Genomic DNA, 26,937 nt, shown 5'->3' with positions numbered 1-26,937 from the left:
AGTAGAAGCACAGAAAATACCAACTTCTTTTTATGCTTGGTGCAACTGGCATTCTTAGCCGGGAAATACATGTTTGATGTGACTGCAGACACTGAGGGCGAAATCACGCACCGGCGCTGCATTGCTGCTGTCTTCACTAGGCACAGCGTTACTGCATAGGAAATTAGCGTCTCCTGAACAATGTTGCATATATAGTCTATAATAATAATGGGGGAAAATACGATTATAATTATAATTCCTGACAGCGTCAGAGAGAGGGGGCGTGTGAAAGAGAGAGGGAGAGATAGAGAGGGAGAGATAGAGAGAGCGAGATAGAGAGAGAGAGAGAGAGGGAGAGAGAGCGAGAGAGAGCGAGAGAGAGCGAGAGAGAGCGAGAGAGAGCGAGAGAGAGAGAGAGAGAGAGAGAGAGAGAGAGAGAGAGAGAGAGAGAGAGAGAGAGAGAGAGAGAGAGAGAGAGAGAGAGAGAGAGAGAGAGAGAGAGAGAGAGAGAGAGAGAGAGAGAGAGAGTGAGTGAGAGAAAGAGAGGTCTCGACTTTTCTGACGACACATCAACTATCGTCAACCTGTGGATAAGGCATCCACCTCCCCCTCACACTTTCGACGGACCCATGGAGGGGGGTGGAAGGGGGGTAGCAAATGCCCCCAGAAAGTTGAAGCGTCGTGCGCCATACCCGCTTCGTGAATGGCTCCATTATGGACGATATGCCATTGCAAAGAGTCAAAACCCCGCGGAGAAAGGGTCAGTGTCCGGCCTGTGAGACACTGGACGCCATCGCGTGCGAGGACGAGTTCAACAGCCAGGAACTGGAATCTCTCTTCCAGAACTACAACCTGAAGCTGGAACAGACGGCCACCTTGAAAGCGCTTGCGGTTCTCATCGTCGCCGCGTCATCGCTGTTCCTCGTGGAGCTGTTCTCCAATCCGCGTCTCACCCTCTCCAAGGGCTCCAACCCAGTACACTGTGTTGTTTTCCTCTCGCTTTTTATCGTCACTAATGTCAAATACCTGCAAGTGACGCAGCTGCAGCAAACTGCCAAGCTCGCTTTGCTCTTCAGCTTCACATTCGCGCTGCTCTGCTGCCCGTTCCCGCTGGCCCTGGGCACGTCGGATGCGGTGGGCGCTCCGGCACCAGAGCAAGGCGTGTGGCAGCTCATGCTGGTCACCCTGATGGCTTACATGCTGCTACCAGTGCGGACTCTATTGGCCGTGCTATTTGGCGTCATGCTGGCCGCGTCCCACTTTATTGTCATCTCGACATCGATCACCAGGAAGACACAAGAACTGTGGAGACCGGTACGTGCTCAACCTGTGCCCCACACAACCGCCCTCCAACCTAAATATGCTATTTTGCATTCACTTCAACAGTATACCGTATTTCCTCGCATACGAGCCGTCCCGCCTGTAAGCGTCACATTCAAAATTGCCTTAAGATAATTGAATTTTCCACTTCCTTACGTATAACCTCCGTATCCATGGTTTTAATAGGGAATTCAAATGTGTTATTTTGAAGGGAAAATCTTAAGAAAAATTGAGCATGGTATTTCTGAGATACTTTATGAATCAAAAGCACATCATTAGGGTCAATATAATAAGGAAGTTAGGAATCCATCCTGTATTGGTTGTTTTTTCTTACTGCAAAACAGAAAATAACCAACAAATAGGAAATGTTACTTTACCAACATCTACTGGTGAAAAAGATTATAGCAAGTTTTGTGCGCATATAAGACATACCCTTGATTCAGTGATATTCTTTGTTGACTTACAAATGCAGCTTATATGCGAGAAAATACGGAACCAACACTGTCATCACTGTTCATTGAACTTGTAATGTAGCCACCTAAGGGTGTAGAGCAGGGGTGGGGAATTATTTTCTGAGAATCATAAAATATTGCCAATGAGGGCCAAAACAAAACACATCAAAACGTGCTGTGCATTGACCGCGTTTCTGCCAGTTTTCGTATTTCATTCATTTTGCACGTGAAGAAAACAATGACTTCAAAATAAAAGCAATGCCAGTTTAGTCCATTCATGAGGTAAAATTAAAAATCACATTTGTTTTGTAATTTCCAATCAAGCTTACGCTGGCCGTTCTCAACAGACCAAAAGGCTATACAATGTCCAGGTCTAGTGTAGAGGTTCATTTGCCTGACTTTAGTGTGGGCCGGCGCTGGTTGAATTCCCACCAGTGTGAATGGTCTTTTCTTGCTCTTTGTGCCCTATTTGTGATTGGCGACCGGACTAGGTTGTCGTCTCCCAAAGTCGCCTGGAGTAAGCTCCATCAACATACTCCAACCCTTGCGAGGATTGGCGGTATGGAAGATGAATGAATGTTACTTGCAATGTCGTGCGGGAAAGGAGCCATCCCTGTGCAGTGTTGATAACACGCAGGGTTGTCAACAAAATGTTAAACAGTAACCGACCTAAACATGAATTTTGATGTAGGAAATCAAACTTTAATATTGACAAGGTTAGCACCTGCTGAAGGAAAAATACAGTGTTCCCTCGCTACTTCGTGCTTCAGCTATCGCGGACTTAAAGCTTGGCGGATTATTTTCTGGAAAAATTAAAAAATTAAAGATATTAAGTTAAAATTATCAATTACATCATTTTACAAGAGGTGGAAACAAAATATTCAAGAAGAATTAGTAATTGCATCAAAGAAATGGTCAATAACATGGTGAGAGTTCAGGGATCGCATTGATGACGTCATGGCTGTTTACAGGCGGATCTTCACCGCCCAAAAAAACAATGTTCACAACTCCCAATAACGATGGTTCTTACGTGCAAAAAAACTGCAGAAGATCCTCCATACGGACTACTATGATGTTTTTGCTTGGTGGTGCTTTTGTGCACGTGTTAGACGTTTCCTTAAGCATTTTTGAAGGGGCACCCCTACTTCGCGGAAATGCACTTATTGCGGGGGGTCCCGGTCCCCATTAACCGCGATAAGCGAGGGAACACTGTACACAATAGCGTATAATTAAAAATATAAAATAACCACAAAATAAAAGACAGTAAATAGTTCAGTGCTACGTCGTGGTGTAGAGGTTCAGTCGCCTGACTTCAGTGTGGGAAGTCGCTGGCTCAATTCCCGCTGGTGGCGGTATAATTGGGGATGCAAATGGCCCTTGTCTCTCTGTGTGCCCTATGACTGACTGGTGACCAGTCTAGGGTGTAGTTTGCCTTTCGCCTGAAGACAGCTGGGTTAGGGTCCAGCAACCTCCGCAACCATTTTCAGGATGGCTGGTATGGAGAATGAATGAATAAAACATTCTTCTCATTCAGAAAATGATATGACATGAAAAAGCACACAGTGGCTTAAATTTTGTGCATTATGTGTGTTTTGAAATTCATTCATTCATTTATTGTCTGAACTGCCTTATCCTCATTATGGTCTTTTGAGGGTGCTGGAGGGCACCCAGACGTTTCCTCGACGGACACGTGTTCGGCGGACGTTTCCTCAGACGGACGTTTCGTCGGACGGACGTTTCGTCGGACGGACGTTTCGTCGCCGGATTTCCTCGCCGAACATTTCGTCGCACGAACAATTCGTCGCCGGATTCGCTTGCCGGACATTTTGTTGAACGGACAATTCGGCGCCGGATTCGCTCGCTCTCAAAATTTTGTGGTCAAAGAATGTCCTTTAAAAGGGGTTTAATATTAAAGCAGCGGTGGGCAATTAATTTCACAAAGAGAATTAACCTGTGGCTATAATCTTACATATTTACATGTACATGTTCATTAATTTGTATAGTCCCTTTATTCAATAAATCTAACTCAAACTCAAGTGGCGTTCAAATGCAGTTGCCAGACGACCAATTCATTTAAAGTGGAACCTCTCTTTGAAATGTACTGTTGACAAGCGCAGTGAATGAATGGGCTCTTTAACTGCCAATCGCTCAATATGAGTTAACCTCACACACTGACTTGTTTAAGCTTTTCTTTGGAATTTTGTCTATTCAATTCTAACAGATTCTTCAATGGACAGCTCAACACACTGACCAGAGGTGATACTACAACCTGAAGGCCATGTGTTTATCACCATTGGTTTGTTCATTTATTGTTGTTTAAAGAGGAATCTACATTCACTGGAGAAAAGCTGACATTAAACAACATTCATTAACATAGGAAATAGACCGAATTATTGCTTTTTAAATGTTTTTTACTGGTCAGTCAGCACCATGGACAGAGGTCACATCTGTTCAAACTGGACTGATGACCTGAGCCCTGATGCTGCTTCTCAAACTCAAGAGACTTCACTAGAAAAGTCGCCAAGGGTGCTATTGTGCAATGTGCGTTCTCTTTGATCAGAATTAAATAAACTTGAAAGCATACCCTAGTGAAATGCACTATATTTTGCCCAGACACGTTTGCAATGTTGTGAAGTCTCTGGAGTTTTTTTAGCAGCATCAGGGCTTCGGAGGTCATCTGTCCAGTTTGAACAGATGTGACCTCTGTCCATGGTGCTGAATGACCAGTAAAACAATGATTTAGGGAAGCAATAATTTGGTCTATTTCCTTTGTAATGCTGATTATTGCATGTTGTTTATTGCCGGCTTTTCTCCAATGAACCTTTTCCTATTCAAACAACAATAAATGAACAAACCTAATGTTATAAGTAGAGGTATGACTTTTAGACTATATTTAGTTATTAATACATTATTGTTTTCAAATGATTAAAACTTGGCTGACTTCGTTGTAGGCACGTGTGGGCTCGATTCCCTCTGGTGGCGTATGATTGTGAACGTTGATGGTCGTTTTTCTCTCTATGTTCATTACGGTTGACTGGCAAACACTCTGCTTTTCGCCTGAAATTAGGTGGATTAGGCTCCAGCAACCCCCCGCAACCCTTTCGAGGCATGCACGGTATGGAAGATGAATGAATGAGTGATTATAACTGTAATATTACATAAATCCACTTCTTGATAATTTTACCTGTGTACAAAATCATGAATAGTAGTAATAATAGGGGTGATCTTAATTCACATTTGTTTTCAATTATCGTGGCCATGTCTGGTCTACATTATCCACAAAAATTGAGGGACTTTTCGGTTTTTCCATTATCACGGCGATCGTCTTGTCTATATTATCCACAAAATTTGAGGGATTACTGTTTTTGACATGGATCGATTCATTGCAATGTGTGAAAAAATTATGGTAATTGTGATCATTAATTTTCGTATGCCCTGCCTGGTCTTGTTTGATAATAGATGGCGGCCAACGCCGTGCTTTTTAGCAGTGTGAACATGTTGGGGGTGTTTGTGAGAGTCCTCACTGAGCGCACACAGAGGAAAGTCTTCCTTCAAGCTCGGAACTACATCGAGGAGAGGCTAAGACTGGAGGACGAAAACGAAAAGCAGGTGAGGTATGCACAAAACAACAGATTGAGTGCATGACAAAGATTATACCTTGTTTTTTTCCACCCATACTCACAGAAATATGAGAATTAGAGGACAATTGCATTTTAAAAGGAGCCCGTAAGTATGACAACAGCTATTTAAGGAAACAACAATTACCATGACATATACGCTCGCCCTGGAAATTGCACACCCTCCTTGCACATCGCTTTACATGTACAATTTAAATAAGCAGCAGGGAACAGAAACATAACATCATCTTCATCTAACTTTTGGGAATTAATTAAGGAGTGTATCCTATGGCATTCAATATGTTAAAAAACAAACCAAACAGCCATAGAAACTGTGCTTTTGAGGTGAGTTGATTATATGCTGCCCTTTTTCCAGCAGTAGCAGGCTTCCTTTTTGACAGGTAAATACACAACCAAATTGCTTTCATGGCCCCATACTTCAGGTAAGGTCACAATTTATCTGGGAAGAAAAAGACAGAAACTGATTGGGCCAACAGCTCTACCTTGGCTGGTGGTATCTCTTACTTGTGTCTCAAATATGGAAATCATTCATAAAAAAATATCCTGATGATTTTTACGTGTTTGCTATTTATTACTATTATTATTTACCTGTGGTTAGGTATGTCGTCAGGCTGAAGAAGCAGTCCTATCGGGCCTTTTTAGCCTATGGCACTCCGGAGGTTGCTGACAATACTAGCTGGCCAAGCGGCATGCGTCTCTGGTGGTATCCAGGTTAAAAACCCGAGCACGGCAGAAGTTCGGTAAACCCATGGAGAAGGACTTCTGGCTGTCTTACAGGAAATTTTGGAATATTATCCGACTTCTCAGGGGTGGAAATCTGTATCCCTCATACTGGGGTCTGGTCGCTCTGTGACCATTTTGTTCCACGTAGTCGGCAGTAATTCGGATCCATTTCCAGTGGGATTGGACTCTGCCAGAGCCGTCCGATAGCACAGATTCTGTTCATAACTTTTATGGACATCTAGATGCTGCCGTAGTATTGAGGGGGGTCCAGTTTGGTGGCCTCAATAATGCATCCCTGCTTTTTGCAGATGATGAGGTTCTGATGACTTCATCAAGCTGTGATCTTCAATTCTCACTGGAATGATTTGCAACCGCGCGTGAAGCGGTCGGTCGAAATGAGAATCAGCACCTCCAAATCTGAAACCATGGTGCTCAGTTGGTAATAGGTGGCATGCCCTTTCCGCTTCACGGATGCGGTGCTTCCCCAAGTGGAGGAGTTTAAGTATCTTGGAGTCTTGTGTGCGAGTGAGGGAAGAATGGAGTGGGTGATCGAAAGGTGGAACAGAAGCAGTATCTGCAGTGATGCGGACTATGCATCAACCCATTGTGGTGAGGAAACCGAAGGGTGAAAGGCAAAGTTCTTTATTTACCAGTCAAATTACACTCCCACTCTAATCCATCGTCACAAGCTCTGGGTCGTGACCGAAACAACAAGATTCCATATACGAACTGCTGAAATGAGGTTCCGCCGCAGGGTGTCCAACCTCCACTGCTGCTTTTCCGGATCAAGAGAAGTCAGATGAATTGACCGGCATCTGATTAGGATGCATCCTGGACGTCTACCTGGTAAGGTGTTCTGGGCACATCCCACCGGGAGGAGGCTATGGGGCCAACATAGGACACGCTGGAGAGTTATGTCTCCCGGCCTGCTTACGAACGCTTGCGATCTTCCTGGAAGAGCTGGATGAATTAGCTGGGGAGATGGAAGTCTGGGTTTTCCAGCCCTGGTGACGCAACCTCAGATAAGCGCAAACATGAGATGAGATTTTTTTTTTTACTTTAAGATATTTATGGTTCAACTGACTTTGGTGTGGGCAGTGTGGGTTTGATTCACACTCGGTGTGATTCTGATTGTGAATGGTTGTTTGTCTCTTTGGGTGCGGTACGACTCACTGGTGACCAGTCTTGGGTTTAGTTCGCCTTTCGAACGAAGTCACCTGGGATAGTCTTCAGCACTACCCTTAAGTGTTGTGGAAAATGAAAGAATGCGAACCGTATTGCTAATTACAGTTGTAATTCTATTTACAAAAGTAATTGGTTCCAGAACTTTTTTCATAAGTTGAACTTTTTCTAAGTGGAGCAATACCTTACATGTAAATTCTGTCATTTGTTCCACGGTCCTTAAAAAACTACCAACTAAACCAGGGGTAGGGAACCTATGGCTCGGGAACCACATGTGGCTCTTTTGATGGATGCATATGGCTTTGAGCTAAAATATGGAAACTAGTGAGAGAGCCGAGTCCCCAACACGCCAATAGGAACGTTACGTTGGTCTTCTGCATCTATTCTCTCATTGATACTCATTGAACTCTTTGATATTCAGTGATTAGCAACAGCGTAACAACATTGTCAAACTTGTATTTTAAAAGTGGTATAATGACAAAAAATATATATTTTTAGTAATTTTGACTTCTTTTTTAAATTGTGAGTATTGGGTCTCTCTTAAAAGGGTTCCCAACTCCTGAACTAAATCCTTTAAAAATAATCAGTGTCCCACTTTTGTATGAAAGATGCGCGAAAGAGCCAAAAGAGCCAAAATAAAAGAAATTGATGAGAAAATGATTTATTAATGTAATTAAATGAATAACAAGCATGCACAAAGTTGTTCTATTCGAGCAGTAGTACAGTAAATTAAAGAAAAAGCTAACTTTAGCACAGGGACACATGCCCACAAACAATGAACTACTTCAAATTATGGATTCAAAATAACACAGCATTAAATACAACAACAAAAGAGCAAAAGTCTTTCTATCTCGCTGTTCTGTACAGAAAAGCCATGCCAAGGAGTTGTCGCATTTAATAATTCCTTCAGCTTCAATGACATAGCGATGCTCGTAGGTGGGTTATGGCCAGTCGTATTCCCATGCAATATTCGTCAACCACACGTCAGTTTCTTCTCTTGTTTTTTGATGAATAACAGGGCCCGCTCATTCATTTCATTCGCACTATTAATTTCAATCAAAGAACTTCTTGATGGAGCAGCTCAGTGGATGAGTGGTTAATGCATCATCCTCACAGTTCTGGGTTCAAGGGCTCGAGGCCGGGTTGGTGTTCACTGTGTGCATTGGCTGTGACCAATTCACGGTGTCCACACCCGATGCCCATAGTTAGCTGGGATAGGCTCCACCACCACCCCATGTCCTTTGTGAGAATAAGAGGTTCAGAAAATGAATACATATTTTGAGAAAATGGCTATTTGTGGCGCTGGTCAAATTGTTTTCTTCAGGAAGCCTTTCAATATTTCATGAAAAAAAAATGTTATGCGTGAACTAGTTAAATGACATCCATAACCTCTTGCTTCTCAGGAGCGTCTGCTCATGAGTTTACTGCCCAGGAATGTTGCCATGGAGATGAAGGAGGATTTTCTAAAGCCCCCCGAGAGAATCTTTCATAAGATCTACATTCAACGTCATGATAATGTCAGGTACGGGGTAGTCATGACAACTCTGGACCCAGAGACATTCAGACATCTAGCAGTGGTTTAGTCCCTTTAGACATTAGGTCGAGAATAGAACTTAATCTTAAAATAATAAAATGAAGCAGGGTTACAAAGAAAGCAAGGCAGAGATGGCAGTGGACTCTATATCTTGCTGATGACTGCATGCAAACTTTGTCTGTATTTTATGACATTTGTGGATGCTAAAAGAATCCAAAATGTGGAAAAAAATGTAGTCAGATGATATCAAGTTACACTAAACAAGTTTTACCCAACAACAATGTTCACTCTAATTTTTTGTTTGACTGGGCAGAAAGACAACCTCCCTGAGCAGACTGAGTACCAGTGTGAGCAACATCATCATTGCTCGCTATGGGCACACACCCTTATCACACCTGCCATAAGCAGGTGCATGTCTAGTACACATAAATGATTCAGTAATAATAAAATGTAATGATTAATATCTATGAATGGGGAGCCTGGCGGATGAGTGGTTCGCACGTCGCCCTCACAGCTCTGGGGTCCTGGGTTAAAATCCAGGTCGGTCCACCTGTGTTGAATTTGCATATTCTCCCTGGGCCTGCGTGGGTTTTCTCTGAGTAATCTGTTTACTAACATTAGTTTTTAGAAAAGGAGGCCTTCCCAGACATATCCCTATTCAAAAATGAACTGAAAGTGCCAGGATTCACACGGATCGCATGGTTGGGGATGCTGCTGGCAGGCCTCATGATAAAGCCAGCTTTAATCAAAAAGTTCGACCGTCCTCATGCTTTAAAAATATATATACATTTACGGTGGTACCTCGACATACCATCGTAGTCCGTTCCGAGACTGAGATCGTATGACAAGCTTTTCGTAACTCGAGCGGACGTTTCCCATTGAAATGAATTGAAAACAAATGAATTCGTTCCAACCCTCTGAAAACACCAAAAACAGGATATTGGATTGGAAAAACGGTTTTATTTTTTTTCTAATTAGCCATATATTGACAAAGTAATAAATGACGAGTGGTTTAATAGTAATAAAATGTATTTAATAGATGTAAAATTAGACGCATTTTGCGGGTGGGAGGGACAATGACACACACAAAGGCTTAGAGAGAGAGAGAGAGAGAGAGAGAGAGAGAGAGAGAGAGCGATCGATATATATATATATATATATATATATATATATATATATATATATATATATATATATATATATATATATATATATATATATATATATATATATATATATATATATATATATATATATATATATATATATATATATATATATATATATATATATATATATATATATATATCAATCAGTGGCGGGCCATCAGGCCCTTCAAGGCCTTCTCTGCTGGCGTAAGAAATATCTGAATCATACATTATATTATTTAGCAAGCATCGTTTAATAAGCATTTATTATTTCTGAGCAATGAGAAACAATTGCTTATTGAGGTGATTTGAATGTATTTTCAAGGTTTTTACAAGAGAATTGTCAATATCCTCTTTTGTATGTTTAGAATGTAGTGCACAACATTATAACAAATTAAATTTTCATCAGATGTTCTTACCTCTCACTTTCTTTCTGACTTGACAGCATATTATTTGCAGATATTGTGGGTTTTACCAGTCTGGCTTCCCAGTGTACTGCGCAGGAATTGGTCAAATTGCTCAATGAACTCTTTGGAAAGTTTGATGAACTTGCAACAGTGAGTACATGTATTTTTCCCAACCCTTTTGGAACAAATTCCATAAAATGACTGAAATAAAATGATATATGAAGACATCTACATGAACTATTTAAGAACATTGTGAGATGTGATTCATTGAATCAATATGGGTTTCAACTTATTGACAACCATAGTTTTTTTTCACAATAAATCAATATTAGTTTTATGTTTATAATTATGTGGAAACTTTTTGAATATATTTTTTGTAATAGCAAAATATCAAACATACTAACTGTCAGTATAACGCACTAATAACGATGTTAACGAAAACCCGCCTTGATGTCATATTTTTTTTAAATGAAGGCTTTAGTAGAATCCTGTAGGTTTGGAATTCAAAGCAATGCGTGGCGCGCTCTGAATTTAGGGTTTTATTGGTCAAAAAAAATGTATGTATGTATGTATATATATATATATATATATATATATATATATATATATATATATATATATATATATATATATATATATATATATATATATATATATATATATATATATATATATATATATATATATATATATATATATATATATATATATATATATATATATATATATATATATATATATATATATATATATATATATATATATATATATATATATAAAACAAACCTCAAGCAAACAGAGTGTGAATGAGGAGCACTGGATTTGAATGTAGGGCAGCTACTGGACTGAAATGGGCAGGGTAAAAACAGGCATGAACACCAGCTGATCCAACAAGAATTCACAATTACACTCGGAATAAATAAAAAAAACACGGGTTGACGAGACAAATAGAAATACAAGGGTGTCATACGAGTGGGTGAGCAGGAGAGACACCAAGGGTGAGGAAACGACAGGTGAACTCAAAGGGCAACACAAGGACAAGTCCCACAGGGAAAAAAATCCCTAGCAGCAAAATCCCAACACAACATGACAGAACCTATACTTAAACCATTTACAATGAAATTCCCTTTTTTAAATTTTATGTTTTCACACATTATTGAAAATATTGAATTTTATGTATTTCTCATTCGATAGGAAAATCACTGCAGGCGAATAAAGATCCTGGGGGACTGTTATTACTGTGTATCAGGATTGACCCAACCCAAGGCCGCCCATGCCCACTGCTGTGTAGAGATGGGCCTTGATATGATTGATACCATAGCGTGAGTCACATAATTATTGGATTCCTTACCCCCCTTGTATTTCATGCATAGCACTAATTCAATTGATCCATCTGTCCGTCCATCCATCCTTCCATCCATCCATCCATCCATATATCCATCCATCCATCTATTCATCTTCTGTGCTGCTTTCTCTACAAGAGTGTAATCCTTACAACTTTCCATCTCAACTCATTTTCTGAACCGCTTTATCCTCACTAGATTAGCAGGGTTGCTGGAGCCTATCCCAGCTAACTTTGAGCCAGAGGCGGGGACATCCTTCCATGAAAGATGTGAAAAATAGACAGTAAAGTGAAAAAAAAGATAAGACAATTATTTATTAAGCCGTTAAAATGAAAAAAAGAAAACATGGAAACATTTTCTATTGTTGTTGAAGGGCGAATTCAGCAGAAGGCAAACATTTGGCAACTGACAAAACATACAAAAACATATATAGTAAACACAAAACTTTACAACTTAAAATTTGGAATTCATAGAACTTCATTTTCTTGGCGCCCAAAATAAAAAACATAGAATATTTTAAGCACAAATACCTGTCAACCTTGGGCAATCGCTTCCCTTGTTAATGATTAAAATTCTCCTTATTAAGGGATAATAAACCGTAAAACTGCAACCCAGCACATATTAATTAACATAGGGTGCACCTAAAGGTCTAAAATGTTTCCCAAAGTGAACGGGGTGCCCAAAAAGTCTCTGCGTCTTTTGTAGGCACTAAATTCAAGTTTCTGTAGATTTCGCTGTCTGATGCTGACAGCTTGACTGTCTGGGTACATGCTTGCTGACGGGCTATATTTATATGGTGAAAAGGGGGCAAGTGACTGACGTGTGACTACGGTCCTTTGGAGTGTGCAGGACACTGCTGGTGGCATCGACTGTGGTCTGTTGGGATGCGGGTGTACAGAGAGGGACAGGAACAGACTGAATAAGCTCGTCAGGAGGGCCAGCTCTGTTCTGGGCTGTCCTTTGGACTCTGTGGAGGAATTGGGAAAGCAGAGGATGCTGAGCAGGATGATGTACATCATGAAAAGCACCTCCCACCCCCTGCATGACTCTGTGGAGTCCCTCCGAAGCTCTTTCAGCAATAGATTGCTGTACCCTCATTGTAGGAAGGAACACTTTCGCAAATCCTTCCTCCTCTCGGCTGTCAGGCTCTTTAACAAAACAAATGGCTGACTGTTAAGACCAACCGTATGTTTACATGTACATCAATGTACAGTTGTCATCAAAAGTTTACATACACTTGTGAAGAACATGCCATGACTCTGTCTTGAGTTTGCTGTTATTTCTACAACTCAGATTTTTCTCTGAAAGAGTGATTGGAACAGGTACTTCTTTGTCACCCAAAAAACACTTATGAAGTTTGGTTCTTTTATGACTTTATTATGGGTTAACAGAAAAAGTGATCAAATCTCCTCGGCTGCCATTTTTGGCAGACAAACTTCCACCTTCTTCCATTTGCTACTGGATTAAGAACTTCTTAACCAACTGTCCACAAACTTAGACTTGGTCCCCACCTCTCTTCCTCCATTACACTGAGCACTGGCTCCCCTCAATGCTGTGTACCTAGTCCTCTTCTGTACTCCCTGTACACATACTACTGTACACCGACCCACCAGTCTAACTCTGTACACTGACCCAATAGTCTAACTTCATCATCAAATTTGCCGATAACTCCACTGTGGTCAGACTCATCTCGGGGTATGAGTCTGCTTCCAGGGATGAGGTCGACAAACTCTCTCCGTGGTGTTTGGTGAACCATCTCACACAAAACACCACAAAAACTAAAGAAATAATCCTGGACTTTCACAAACACAGCACAGATCTCAAGTCCTTCAAATTCCTGGGAGTCAAGGTCACGGACAAGCTCTCCTGGTCTACCAACACCAGTGCAGTGGTGAAAAAGGCTCAGAAACGACTCAATTTCCTGAGGGAACTCAGGAGGAAAGACTTGGACACTAAGCTTCTGTTAACCTTCTATAGAGCCACTTTGGAGAGCATCCTGGCATACTGCATTACAGTGTGGGACGCTGGAATTATGGCAGCAGACAGAAAGACCATGGAAAGAATTATCAACACCGCCCAGAAGATCATCGGCTGCTCTACGCCCTCACTGGAAGACATTGCCAGCCCTTGCTACCTCAGCAGAGGTAACATTGTCAGGGGCCACCCTGGTCTCAACCTGTTCCAGCTGCTGCCCTGTGGCAGTCGTTACCGATCTCACAAAGCATGGACATTTAGACTTAGGAAAAGTATTTTTCCCAAAGCCATCAGGACTCTGAATTTGCATTGGCACAACACACAATCCCTTCTGTTCGATAACTTAAATATAATATTTTAGAATTTACCTTAACAGGACGTCTCTTTATACTTTTATATTACATTTATGTTTTTTTTCTTTACTGGGAAAACACACTTGGTGGCACCACCAATTTCGTTATACACAGCTTTGTATGATGACACTGAAGACTTTTGATTAGATTTGTTCCTGACAAAGCTGTTGTGATGGATATATCTCCTCCCGAGAGTAATTAAATCCTAGCAAGTGTAAAAAAAAGTTTGCCTTGCAGATGTTAGTAAATAACGGTAAGATGGATAAGGTAGAGAAAACAAAGCACCAAACTGGAAAGCAAAGAGCCGCTGCACCCGTGCACGTTGCCATCTTGGGTCAACATTCTCACCTTGCTACTGTGACAATGAAATTTCCCGAATCCGGGATGAATAAAAATATCCAATCCACTTCAATTCAATCCAATATCATACTCAAAGCATGACAACATCAGCAATCAAGGATGATGTTTTCGAAAGTTAACCGCTTGGTTGACCCGCGCTGTTTGCAATGTATTCCATCTCCTGTATACATAAAAATAGAATTATCAACATTGTAAAAAATAGACTGATTCTATTCTATATAATTCATAATAGGCTGCCCTGAAGTGATCTGGAAATGGTTAACATAGACTCAGATATCAAGATTATAACTAAAAATGTCGATTTATGTTTTTAGTCCTGTGTGCTTTCAACATAATTCCTTTTCTCTTAGGTCAGTGGTAGAGGCAACGGAAGTGGACTTGAATATGCGTGTTGGACTACACACAGGACGGGTGCTATGCGGAGTACTTGGCCTCAGGAAATGGCAGTATGACGTCTGGTCAAACGATGTCACCTTGGCGAATGTGATGGAGGCCGGAGGACTGCCTGGGTCAGTTCTCAGTTCCACTACCACCGAAACAAGAAAATGTATGGGTGTGAATGGTTATTTGTCTCTTTGTGCCCTGCAAATGGCTGCCCACCGATTCAGGGTGTCTCCCGCCTTTGACCCGAAGACAGTTAGGAAACCGCTGTGAGGATAAGTGTTTCAGAAAATGAAATGAATAATAATAATAACCGGACTGCTTTGTCGTCATCATCACAACAAATGCTTAATTGTCATCACAACCAGAAACTGCGTGCAGACGCTCCCCTACTTACCAACATTCAACTTACAAACAAACGGTTGCAAATCAATTTGTTCGTAAGTAGGGGAGCGTCTGTATGTCGAAATTGATAGTGCCCCTCCAACAGGTGTGGTTTTTTTTGGGAAACATAAGTGATAATTGCGGACTCGTACTTTGGCATTCTACAAATATGAATACATCACATCACCCCACGCGCGGATCAGTTACCTCTCACTGTCTTTCACTTACATTCAGTCAGCCAGTCGGAGGCAGATCACCAACCAATGTCTTTTCATATTACCTCACCCCGAAGTAATTACACAAAAGAGATTGTGTGTTGTGTTACCCTAAGTTTAGAGTTCTGACGGATGTGGGAAAAAAAAACTGTCCTTACGCCTATTTGTTCGTAATATGTGGGACCTATAGCGTCTGCCGGAGGGCAGCAGCTGGAACAGATTATGACCAGGGTGGTATGGGTCCCCGATTATGTTCCTGGCTCTGCTGAGGTAAAAATGGATTTATTGAATGAATGTTTTGATTAAAATGTCTTCCCTCCTGCTTCTGCTTTCAGTAAGGTTCACATCACAAGAACCACACTGGAGTGTTTAAATGGTGACTACGAGGTGGAACCAGGATTTGGCCACAAGAGACATGCCTATCTTCAGAAACATCACATAGAGACATTTTTCATCGTGCCATCACACAGACGCAAAGTATGGTTTACAATTTTTCCCCTCCATGTTTTCTCTTTTTTCTGGCCGCACACAATTGCATAGGTAACACATCTGTCGGTGTTATAAAAGTTAATCTTTTGGCGCAAAGGCCGTGAGTTAAGCGGGTACACGTGTCACAATCCCACCAACTGTACATGTGGACAGCGGATGCGCAATGGTAGATTTAGTCATTGGTCTATGATAGAATTCATGGTTTACAGTAACACTACAACAGATTCCTATAAATAACCCAAAGGAGTCCACATTGGTGGTTTACTTTATGATGGCTTCAAAAAGTTTAATGTTGAATTTAATTATATTTGGATTGGGTTTAGGGCAGGGGTCTCAAACAGTGCATATTACAGGCTGCACATATTGTCTGTCCAGAAAAGAAAAGTCACTCCAACCACATCAGCCTTTCTGCCAACACCGTGGTAGAGACATTTATGACCTGTCAAGTGACATTTATGATCAACTGTGTGAGAAAGCACAATGTTTCAGTGTATATTCAGTGGCTCTTGATGAGACCACAGACATCACAGACACTGCCCAGCTCGCAATATATGTCCGTGGTATTGATGACAATTTTGAAGTGATAGCGGAGTTGCTCACAATAATTCCAATGCATGGCGAGACCACCACCAAGGAATTATTTCACCAGCTGTGTGATGCCATTGAGAATGCCGGTTTGCCATGGAAGAGCTTTGCTGGAATAACAACTGATGGAGCCCCATCAATGATGGAGAGGAAGAATGGACTGGTCGCACTTGTTCAAAAAAAAAAACCTGGAAGAGGAGGGTGTGGAGTAGGCCATAGCTCTGCACTGCATTATCCATCAGCAGGCCCTTTTCAACAGATGCCTGAAGTTTGACAATGTGATGTCTGTCATTGTGAAATGCATCGACCAAATCAGATCCAGGGGTTTAAAGCACAGAAGGTTACATGCTTTTTTTTTTAGAGGAAATGGAGTCAGAATATGGGGATGTGCTCTACTTCACTGAGGTACGTTAGCTCAGCAGGGGAAATGTATTTAATTCATTATTTTGTGTGCCAAAGAGTAGGGTGAAAATTCAGATTGTGTGAATAGAAGACATAGGGGAGTACTGTGCCTAGAACTACTGTATGGGGACGGAATGTAAATTGTGACAGGGAAAGATAGGGAATTGGTCGGCACAATGACTAGAAGCAACGAAAAGTAGATTAACTATATTATTTTGTGATGGAGAGTAGCCAATATGAATACAAGCTCCAGCGTTCAAATTGCTTTACCTTAGTGTAGAAGAGGAAAGAAATGTATAACAGGTTATCTTACAACAAGAGTTTGTTCAAACTTCCTTGAAGTGAAAAGTGACTGATGATCCCACAGATTATGTGTAGAACATAGGAGAAAGAAAAAATCATTAATCAACTTGAAAAAGTTTAGAGGACCCCAGACAGAAAGGGTATGGACTGGAGCACATGAATACATCCATGAAAAAAACAGAGATGAAGGAGACACAATGGGTAATTTTCAGTTATTTTGGACAAAACCCCCAAAAATGAAAGCACGGAAATATATTTCACCATATTTTAGAATGGCTAATTTGGTAATCCTCGGCTAGATCATTTTTGGAATTGTTCCATATTTTTCCCAAAGTGCAATTGAGGATGGAGACATCAAAGGCCAATGTGTAAATCAGGGTTCCACTGCTCCGAGGACTGCGACAGGTCCACAATCCACTTGGTGCCGGTCTGCCATAGATATACTTAATACGAATGTTGCAAACTTGACACACACGTTGTGTATGGAGATCATGAGCACCTCAGAGTTGCCAAATCACAAAGACACCAAACCCATCACACTGTAAATATAGCTACACTTACGCATGCACACACTCACTTATGTGCTCTTCATATGACAAATAAGGATAGCGGTGCACTGAGTATGTTGCGTTCCCAGATTTTAAAATTGAAATGAAATTTCCCGAATACGGGATGAATAAAGTTATCCAATCCAATACCAGATTCGAAAGGCGAGGGAGACTAAGTTCTCAAGCTGTATGGGCCACTCAGCCTGGTGGTCACCTTGGCGGAAGTGCATCACACTTCGACAGAAGACGAGACATCGAGGACCTTCCAACAGTATGTTCAGGAGTGTTGGCCGGATGACCAGTTGCTACCCTTCCACCTTAACTCATTATAATGACTGAACAAAACGCTGAAAGAGGGCATCTGTGCTTCCCTTGAAGTGGAGAAAACATTCAGTGTCACTCTAGATAGCACCCTCCTGACTATCTGAACATCCAGATACTGCACCACAGAAGTCTCAACTGCATTATTAATGATGTGAGGAAAGCTGAAGCAACCGTTGGATCGCTTGAGATCTGCAAGTTGGCAGTAGCATTTGAATCTCTCCCATCAGAAAGCTAGGGCACAGGCCTGTAGCGCACAAGCTTGTATGAAAGGGGGCTTGCCACCCGCCATCCATGGACCCCAGCCTTCTCGGTAGGAGACTGGGTCACGATCAGGGCGTGCCGACAGTCAAAACTAGCCCCAATCCTACTGGCCTGAGCCGGGTCATGTGTCGGCACAAGTAGATTCGGTCACATATCGCCTAGAGAATGGAACTTGTTGGCACTCAAATCGCCTGCACAGAGTCACACTGATACGACTTTGTGGCAATGATACTTGGAATTAGATCCAATTACAGGGAAGCAAGCAAGGACGAGGGAATGCGTGCTCAAACTAAATTTTAATAACTTAAGCAGGAGGCACAAGAAAAGTGAAAAAAGACTTACCGTCAAATAACAAAATCAAATCTGACGTGGGAAAACACGGGGCAGCGAGGAACGAGGTACTTGGAACATGGAACGAGGAAACATGCAGGTTGAAGCAGCCGATCTGAACCCTGACAAAATAATCAGTGGTGTTTAAGTAGACTCACATGGGTTGACGAAACAATTAGGAACACCTGTGAAACACACGAGGGAGCAAGCAGGGGATACACCAGAGAGGTGAACACAAAGGGCAATAACCCGGACAAGAGACCAGGGGGGAAAGCATAACAAAACCAAGCAAACCGAACACACACACCCTACATTCGCATCTCCTGCACTCTCACCGGCAGCATCCATCCACTGGGGGCGGCACACAGGAAATGTCCTGCAGGAGCCTGCTTCTGCCTCCCGAGAGCGGCGGGCCCCAAGTCAATCTGTTCGCAGAGAAGGACGGCTTGGATTGGATTGGATAACTTTATTCGGGAAATGTCATTGTCACAGTAGCAAGAGGGTGAGAATGCAAATATAGGAAAGGCATTTTAAACATAAATAGATAGGTAATAACTAAGTTAATAGTTAATTATTGACATGTTGCAAACTATTTGAAATTTTAAAAATGAAAATCGGCAGAATTATAAACATCTTTAACTAGCTCTTACCATTGCAGATATTTCCTGGTTTAATTCTGTCTGACATTAAACCAGCAAAGAAGATGAAGTTCAAGACGGTGTGCTACCTGCTTGTGCAACTAATGCACTGCCGAAAGATGTTCAAGGCGGAGATTCCTTTCTCAAATGTAATGACCTGTGAGGATGATGACAAGGTGAGTGGACTTTGTTCCATATTTAATTAAGTAAAAGGTCCAAATATTTGTTGGAGTGAGATCCCCTTGATAAATGTGTAAAAATGTCAGACCTTTTGCACATGCTGTACGTTTTCTGCTTGAGGTTATAAAAATATTTCGGTAATGTTTGGATGTTGCTGTAGGACTTACTAGACAGTTTTCAAAGTTTATCATACTTGTGTGGGTATTCTCCATGTAGTCCATTATCATTCCATGTTTAAAGCTTGCATGTTTGGTAAATTAAATCTACCATTCATCTTCCTTGCCGCACATCCTTGTTAGGATTACACGCGTTGCTGGGCCCTATCCCTGCTGACCTCGGGTGAAAGGCACACTACGCTAGACTGGTCGCTAGTCAGCTGTAGGCTACACAGAGAGACAAAGGACCATTCGCACTCACAATCATACTTCCACCAGCACAAGTACAAGTAAATTTGTCTTTGGGCCCTGTGATTATTTGGCAAACAGTCCAATTGTGTCAATCACCTAAGACTTACCTGGGATAGCTTCAATCCACTATACTTCAGCTCTTGCCTATATGGGTAGCGTTATTGAGGTCAATGCATTATTTGAGATTCTATTATTCCATTTATAAGATTCCTAAATAAGCACGTGATCATTTCTTTGGAAATGCAAATATCTTTCTTTTCATTTATTTGTTTTTAATAATCCAAATTAACTTTATCCTCACATTGTTCTTCTTCCTTTTTTAGACTACACCACATTCCATGTTCTGTTTTATTGTTTTATCTTTATTGTTGTCATCACACCCTGTCTGTGTATTTAAACACCGAGTTTTTGGTCGTCGGTGTGCGAGTGTTTTCTATCTCTGGTTGTGTCGTCTTTCGTCAGGATGCCTCTCCCTGTCTGTGTGCTTCTCCCGTTCCGTTTAGTTTGTTGTTATTTTTTAACCAATTTTATGTTTGTAAGGTTTATTCTGTCTATGTTTCCCATTTTACCTAGTGTTTTTTCATCAGCACTTTGTGTCTTGTCTGCCTTCGCTTCCTGCATTTTGGCCCTACTCTGCTTGGGCCTTAGAAACCAAACCGAAATTGTTTTGCAATAAAGCACATGCCCACACTATATACGGGTACCTGGTAGGGGCGTGCCTTTAGCGTCTTTATACACAGACCCCCTCCGCATGCTTGACCCCACCCAGGTCCGCCTTTTCTTTATATAACAAGCGTGTCGGTCAGAAGTGCTCTCAGTCCGAACTTGGAACTCGGCGCATTCACACGGCGCTCCGCATTATAAGGCACCCTGTCTAATTTGGAGAAAATTAAAGACTTTTTAGTGCACCTTATAGTCGTGAAAAAACGGTGCATTAAATACTTTCTCCTCCTTTGCTGTCTGTTTCTCTGAACTTGGGTCCATTCCATGTCCAGTAGTCAGCCTCCCTACCAGACGTAACATCGTAGTATGTTTGTTGCAGTACTTCTGTTAGACATCTCAATGCATTAGCACATCAGAATTCAGAGACCTGCTATACGTGGTTCATGTGGCACAGTGGTAAAGTAGTTGTTCCCTAACACAGGTTGTGGTTTAATTCCCCGCTCTGGTAACCTCATCCCAGTATCCTTGAGCAAAGTACTCAACCAAACATTTCTCCTGATAGTATGTCATCAGGACGTCAATGATAATGTGGTGTCAAAGTGCTTTTAGTGCAGCGAAGGAAGAAAGGAGGGTTGTATCTTCCTATTTACTTGTTAATGTCGAGTTCTGCCCCTTCCAATTTCCTTGCTCACGCTCTTGTCAGCTGTCAACTGGGATAAAGCAGCATTTGTGGCCGTGACCGTTTTGGTTTAAAAAAGAAAAAAAAAGAAAATGCATTGATCACTTTGTCTCACCAAGGGTTTGTGCAAGTATAATTCTGCTCAGCCTCCTCAATGCAGAAGATTGCTGGCCGCTGTATTCTTTTTTAGTGTCTTGTTATTTTGTGTAATTTTGTGCCTGTTTGACTAGTGTACCTATTCAAGAGTTCTTAGGCTTTTTACTTTTAAGTGTGTATTAAATTCCCTTTTTTTCCCAAGCCTGGAGGCTTTTTGTAGTGGTCAGGTGGTGGGAACCCTTGTCATGAATCCATATGTTTTAATGTTTTAGTTGTAATTAATACTGATTTTGGAGTACCCCACCTCTCTCCCATTTTTGGCCCCCACTGATAAGTCCCTGCCCTGTTTTTCATTGTCTCCCATTGTTGACTTTTAAAATCATTGTTACCTTAAAAAATCTAAAGGTTTACTTTTTCACAACCCTGCCTCTTGATCTTTCTTCAACATTAACCCATGTCTTGTTATAATCCAAGGGTTTCAGACTAGGGTTGGTTCGCGGGCCGCATTAACGGCAACTTGATTTCATGTGGGCTGGATCATTTTTTTTAGAAAATCAGATTAAAAGAACTGGATCAAAAGCCCTAAATATTCAGTTTTTTATAGATCTAAACAAGGTTTATTTGAGATTTTTTTTTCTTAATAAGGGAAAATGTCTTAATCATTTGTTTTATTTCAAAAGAAAGCAAAATATATATTTTAATGACTATGTTCAATAATAAAGTGTAGAACAGAAAATATTTTTATATATTCATGTTTAGATTTTAAAAAATGTCTTTTGAACTAATAACCCAATAGGAAATAAATGGGTTTTAAAAAATGCAATTATTGATTTTGAAAAGGAGAGAATCAGGAAATATTCCTCAGAATCAATAATCTTCATTTAAATTTGATCCTAAAACAGAAAGTCGGCACTGATGATTTACTTCCTCGGGCTGCACAAAATGATGCGGCTGGCCAGACTATGACACCTGTGTTCTAATCTATAGATTTCGCTGGCGAAAACCCAGGTTGGCATTGTCCGGCATGTGCAAAATTATTGTCAGAGTGTATTGCCAGATTTATAATAGTCGCAAGACCCTTTTTATTGCTGAGTCTTTTTATTTATGCCGTCTGTAACAGCGGAGAGCTTTGAGGACTGCATCTGAGAAGTTAAGAAATCGGACCTCTTTCTCAGCTTCCAGCATCCAGCCCTCACCAGGATCACGAGTCAACCGCTACATCGGGCGCCTTATCGAAGCTCGGCAGACTGAGTCAGGGACATCAGATTTAAATTACCTGACCTTATTCTTTAGAAATAGAGACAGAGAGCGCATGGTAAGACTACCCACACCTACTGAACATGCAAAAAAAAAAAAAACTAAATAACCTGCTGGGCAAATGTTCATAGGCAGACACAATGCAGTAAAACTACAAGTACACAAATTTCCCCATTTCACTTCTGATAAATATTTTTCTCTCACACCCATACATCCCAAAACTCATATACATTTTCTCTTTGCACCCACGCTTGTGGCTTATGATGTCTTTGTTTGTGAGTACTAATATGTGCGATATTGTTTTATTCCTTCCACCCTTTATTGTACTGTTAGAGGTAATTATTTGGGAAACTCTCGGTAGAATATGTGATTTTTCTCCTCTTTGTGCGTGGGTAGAGCCAGTAAAACATTAAATGAGAAACAAAACGTGAATTTGGAGGGTTGCAAGAATAATTAAAATGTCAACGGAAATGTTAATCATTGTTAACGACCATTAACCATTGTTACTTTAACAATCTTTGGTGCTCGGTCGTTTGCTCGCCGGTCTTTTGGTCCCTTTTGGTCGTTGGACAAATGGTGACAGAGGGTTTACTGTTGAAGCCAGCTCTAAAAATTATATTCATGAGAGAGTTTAATATCTAAGAGAGAGATATTAAATATTATATTTAATATCTAAGTACTGTTTAATATCTAAGTACTGTTTAATATCTAAGTACTGTTTAATATCTAAGTACTGTTTAATATCTAAGTACTGTTTAATATCTAAGTACTGTTTAATATCTAAGTACATTTGACCGGCGACCAAAAGGGACCAAAAGACCGGCGACCAAAAGACAGGTCACGCAATCTTTCTGCCTTTAATTTTGTCATTAATTTTAAATGAATTCCGATAACTTTATTCCAGAATACTTAATTCTACAATTATCCAATAGTTTTATAGTGTAAATGCAATATTGTATATATATAACCCATCAGAACGCAGGCACACACACACTCCGCAAACTTGAGAACAAGGTCCCCAACAACTGGCTGACACAATAATGAAACTAAACGAAAGAGGACTAAGTTCCCGGGCCTGCATAGGTCTCCAGTTACTCCAATTTTCTCCCAGATTCCCAAAAACAACTAATTTTCTGGCTAACAGAGAAATGGGATTAAAACTTTTTTGTGCTTTTTGGTTTATTTTACAAAAATAAGAATGTGTGGTGTGGCTCAGGGCGGTCCGGTGGCACGAGTGTTTAGCGCGTCGTCCTCACAAGTAGTGGGGTCCTGGTTTCGAATCTAGGTCATGTCCACCTGCATGGAGTTTGCATGTTCTCCCCGGTCTGTATGGGTTTCCTCTGCGTATTCTTGTTTCCTCCCACATTCCAAATACATGCATGATAGGCTGAATTTTAAATTTCCCCTAGGTATGGGTGTGAGTGTGTATGGTTGTCCGTCTCCTTGTGCCCTAATGAGGATAGTGGTTCATTAAAGATATGTGATGATTTGTGGCTCAGTAAAATGTCATTCTATTATCTATAGCACCCTTGCAAAATACTACAAGTAAAGGCCTTCAGGAGTCATTATGTATTTATGAAAAATAAAAAAATATATAGGTCCTCTGACATTCTTTAGTAATAATATCTCAAACAATATTAGTTCCAAAACAACATCTTGTGACATCTACTCGAATAGTTATTTGGGGGAACTGAGATGTCACATTCTGGCAGTAATATTTAATTGAAGACCCTGTTGTATGGGCGTGCTTCTCAGATTTGTTCTAAATGCCTCAATCTGTTATGAATTATAAAAACATGAAGTTTAGTAAGTATCAAAGAAGGTATTTGTTAAAAGAGAAATTGTTAAAGAATGTTCATTATAAACAAGGGTATCATTCTCTTCTACATCGGCTGAAACGATGACTGAATGAATGCATTTTGACATCTGTTTTTTCTTAAATCCCTTTCTCAGTACAACCAGATGTTTGATGAACATTTCACTGGGGCAGTGGTTGTTTCTTTGATCCTGGCTGGATTTTTTGGCATTATCTATCTGTTAATGATGCCTAAGTATGTTTCTTTCTCGATGCTTTATGATATATACTGTCAAATTTTGATATTAGTTGATGTGCAAACAGCAAATAAACTTACTATCATATAACTCTCTTTCTCTCAAAGGGGGATACTGGTACAGCTTCTCTTGGTGTTGTGTGTTTGTCTTCATGTGGCCTGTGTCATGTATCTACATCTGACAAGTGTACAGGTAGGAACTTCTCTTATACCATTCTCTTTGTACCTTTTTGTCCTTTTTTAAAGATTAAATATACCAGATTGCAGTGCAGTGACCTGGACAATCCAAAGGACCGTGGGCTCCTCAACAGGTAGAGGCGGCTCTGGCCCCTTCTGTACAGGGCATCTATTTTTGTGGACCAGTCTAGTTTGCTGTTGAGGTGAACACCCAGGTACTTCAAATTCTCCACGATTTCAATGTCTTTACACTGGATGTTCACCTGAGTGGTCTGTTGAGGTGTCCTCCGAAAGTCAACGACCATTTCCTTTGTCTTACTGGTGTTGATGTACAGGTGGTTTTGCCTGCACCAGTCGACAAAGGCTGTGATGACTCCCCTATACTCCAGGTCGTTCCCGTCAGTCACTCGTCCAACAATGGCAATCTCATCGGAGAATTTCTGGAGGTGGCAGGTGTCTGTATTATGTTTAAAGTCTGAAGTGTAGAGGGAGAAGAGGAGTGGGGAAAGCACTGTGCCTTGTGGGGCCCCGGTGCTGCAAGTTACCACATCAGACGCACAGTCCTGGAGTCTCACATATTGTGGTCTGTCGGTGAGGAAGTCGATGATCCATGAGGCTAAGTGGTTCCTTACTCCAGCCTCTTCCAGTTTCCCTCTCAGATGGACCGGCTGAATGGTGTTGAATGCACTGGAGATGTCAAAAAACTGCACAAGGTCCAGCTCTGCATTCATCAGGGAGCTCAGGTGGTTGAGGATGATCTTCTCCAGTGTCTTGATCAGGTGAGAGGTTAGTGCTACCGGCCTGACGTGGTTTGGCTCCCTGGGGTTCGCAGTCTTTGGGACTGGGACCACGCAGGAAGTATTTCACAAGGTGGGGACCTTCTGCAGACTGAGGGTGAGGTTGAAAATATGCAGAATCACTGTGCCAAGCTGATCCGCACACTCTCTCAGTAGTCTGGAGCTGAGGCCATCTGGACCGGTAGCCTTCCTTGCCTCGATCTTCTTTAGTTGTTTTGTCACCTGGTCGACAGTGATGCAGAGACCGGTGGAAGAGGGGGAGGAAGAGGAGGAGGAGAACGAGGGGGGGAGTTGCTTCTGGTCTGGGGGGTCAGGGGAGCAGGGGCAGGGCTGAATCTGTTAAAGAACTGATTCAGTTCATTGGCCCACTCCCCGTCTCCGGACTGCGGGCCTCTCCCACTGTTGCCTCCATGGCCCGAGATGGTCCTCAAGCTCCTCCAGACCTCTTTGGTGTTGCCTCTTTGGAGTTGCTTCTCTAGCCTCCTCCTGTAGCTGGTCTTTCCTCTCCTTATCTCTCTCTTCAGCTCCTTCTGGACCATTTTAAGACTCTCCTTCTCCCCAGACCTCAAAGCCCTCTTCTTCTTGTTCAGGAGGGCCCTTAGATCCCTGGTAACCCACGGCTTATTGTTGGAGTAACAACGGACCTTCTTGGAGGGTACGATGTTCTCAACACAGAAGTTAATGTAATCTGTGATGCAGTGGGTCAAGCTGTCGGTGTCTTCCCCATGTGAATTGCACAGCACCTCCCAGTCAGTTGTCTCGAAACAGTCCCTCGGTACCATGCTGGTCTCCTCGGTCCATCTTTGTATGATCCTCGTGGTAGGTTTTGTTTTCCTCACCATAGGGATGTAGGTGGGGATCAGTTGGACCAGGTTGTGGTCTGAGCGGCCCGGTGGGGGCAGGGGGACTGAGCTGCATGCCTCCTTTGTGTTGGCATACAGCAGGTCCAGAGTTTTTCGTTGCCTGGTGTGGCACTTCACATACTGAGTGAAGGTGGTGAGAGTCGAAGTCAAGGGAGCATGGTTAAAATCACCAGAGATAAGAAGGAGACACTGGGGGTGTGGCGTCTGTAGCCGGGACACAGTAGTGTGGAGCAGCTCACAAGCCACTGCCGCATCGGCCGAAGGAGGTATATACACAGTTATTACGATGACGTGCGAGAACTCCCGGGGGGGATGTAAAACGGCCTGATGCTAACAGCTACTAGCTTGATATCTCAAGTGCAAAATTTCTCCTTCACAGTAATATGCCCAGGACTAGGACTGCACCATCTACTGTTAATAAAGACAGCTAGTCCCCCACCTTTCTTCCTACCGCTCTCCTCAGCATCCCTGTCCCCCCTCTCCAGTTGAAAGCC

At 41.7% G+C, this 26,937-nt stretch overlaps 1 protein-coding gene across 9 annotated transcripts in view; it reads left to right on the top strand.

Moving 5' to 3' along the window:
• Nucleotides 1–433: 433 nt before the first annotated feature.
• Nucleotides 434–26,937, top strand: part of adcy1a (adenylate cyclase 1a) — a 59,592-nt gene continuing 33,088 nt past the window's right edge. For 2 of the 9 annotated variants that reach the window (XR_013326333.1, XM_077716706.1), the window contains exons 1-11: nucleotides 436–1,293; nucleotides 5,211–5,360; nucleotides 8,698–8,816; nucleotides 10,422–10,533; nucleotides 11,578–11,705; nucleotides 14,764–14,922; nucleotides 15,729–15,870; nucleotides 19,294–19,449; nucleotides 22,419–22,613; nucleotides 24,509–24,606; nucleotides 24,715–24,799. Coding sequence is in view for 8 of the 9 variants with exons in the window: in XM_077716706.1 (XP_077572832.1) it covers nucleotides 694–1,293; nucleotides 5,211–5,360; nucleotides 8,698–8,816; nucleotides 10,422–10,533; nucleotides 11,578–11,705; nucleotides 14,764–14,922; nucleotides 15,729–15,870; nucleotides 19,294–19,449; nucleotides 22,419–22,613; nucleotides 24,509–24,606; nucleotides 24,715–24,799 (1,944 nt within the window). In the remaining variant the exon portion in view is untranslated. Of the gene's footprint in view, nucleotides 1,294–5,210; nucleotides 5,361–8,697; nucleotides 8,817–10,421; nucleotides 10,534–11,577; nucleotides 11,706–14,763; nucleotides 14,923–15,728; nucleotides 15,871–19,293; nucleotides 19,450–22,200; nucleotides 22,307–22,418; nucleotides 22,614–24,508; nucleotides 24,607–24,714; nucleotides 24,800–24,866; nucleotides 25,851–26,937 lie in introns of those variants that run through there. The other 7 variants (XM_077716707.1, XM_077716703.1, XM_077716709.1 and 4 more) reach the window with 7 other exon arrangements.

Source organism: Stigmatopora nigra, chromosome 5 (genome assembly GCF_051989575.1).
Source record: "Stigmatopora nigra isolate UIUO_SnigA chromosome 5, RoL_Snig_1.1, whole genome shotgun sequence".
Classification (NCBI taxonomy): Eukaryota; Metazoa; Chordata; class Actinopteri; order Syngnathiformes; family Syngnathidae; genus Stigmatopora; species Stigmatopora nigra.
The sequence above is the reverse complement of the archived record's forward strand: the minus strand, read 5'-3'. Positions and strand labels throughout refer to the sequence as shown.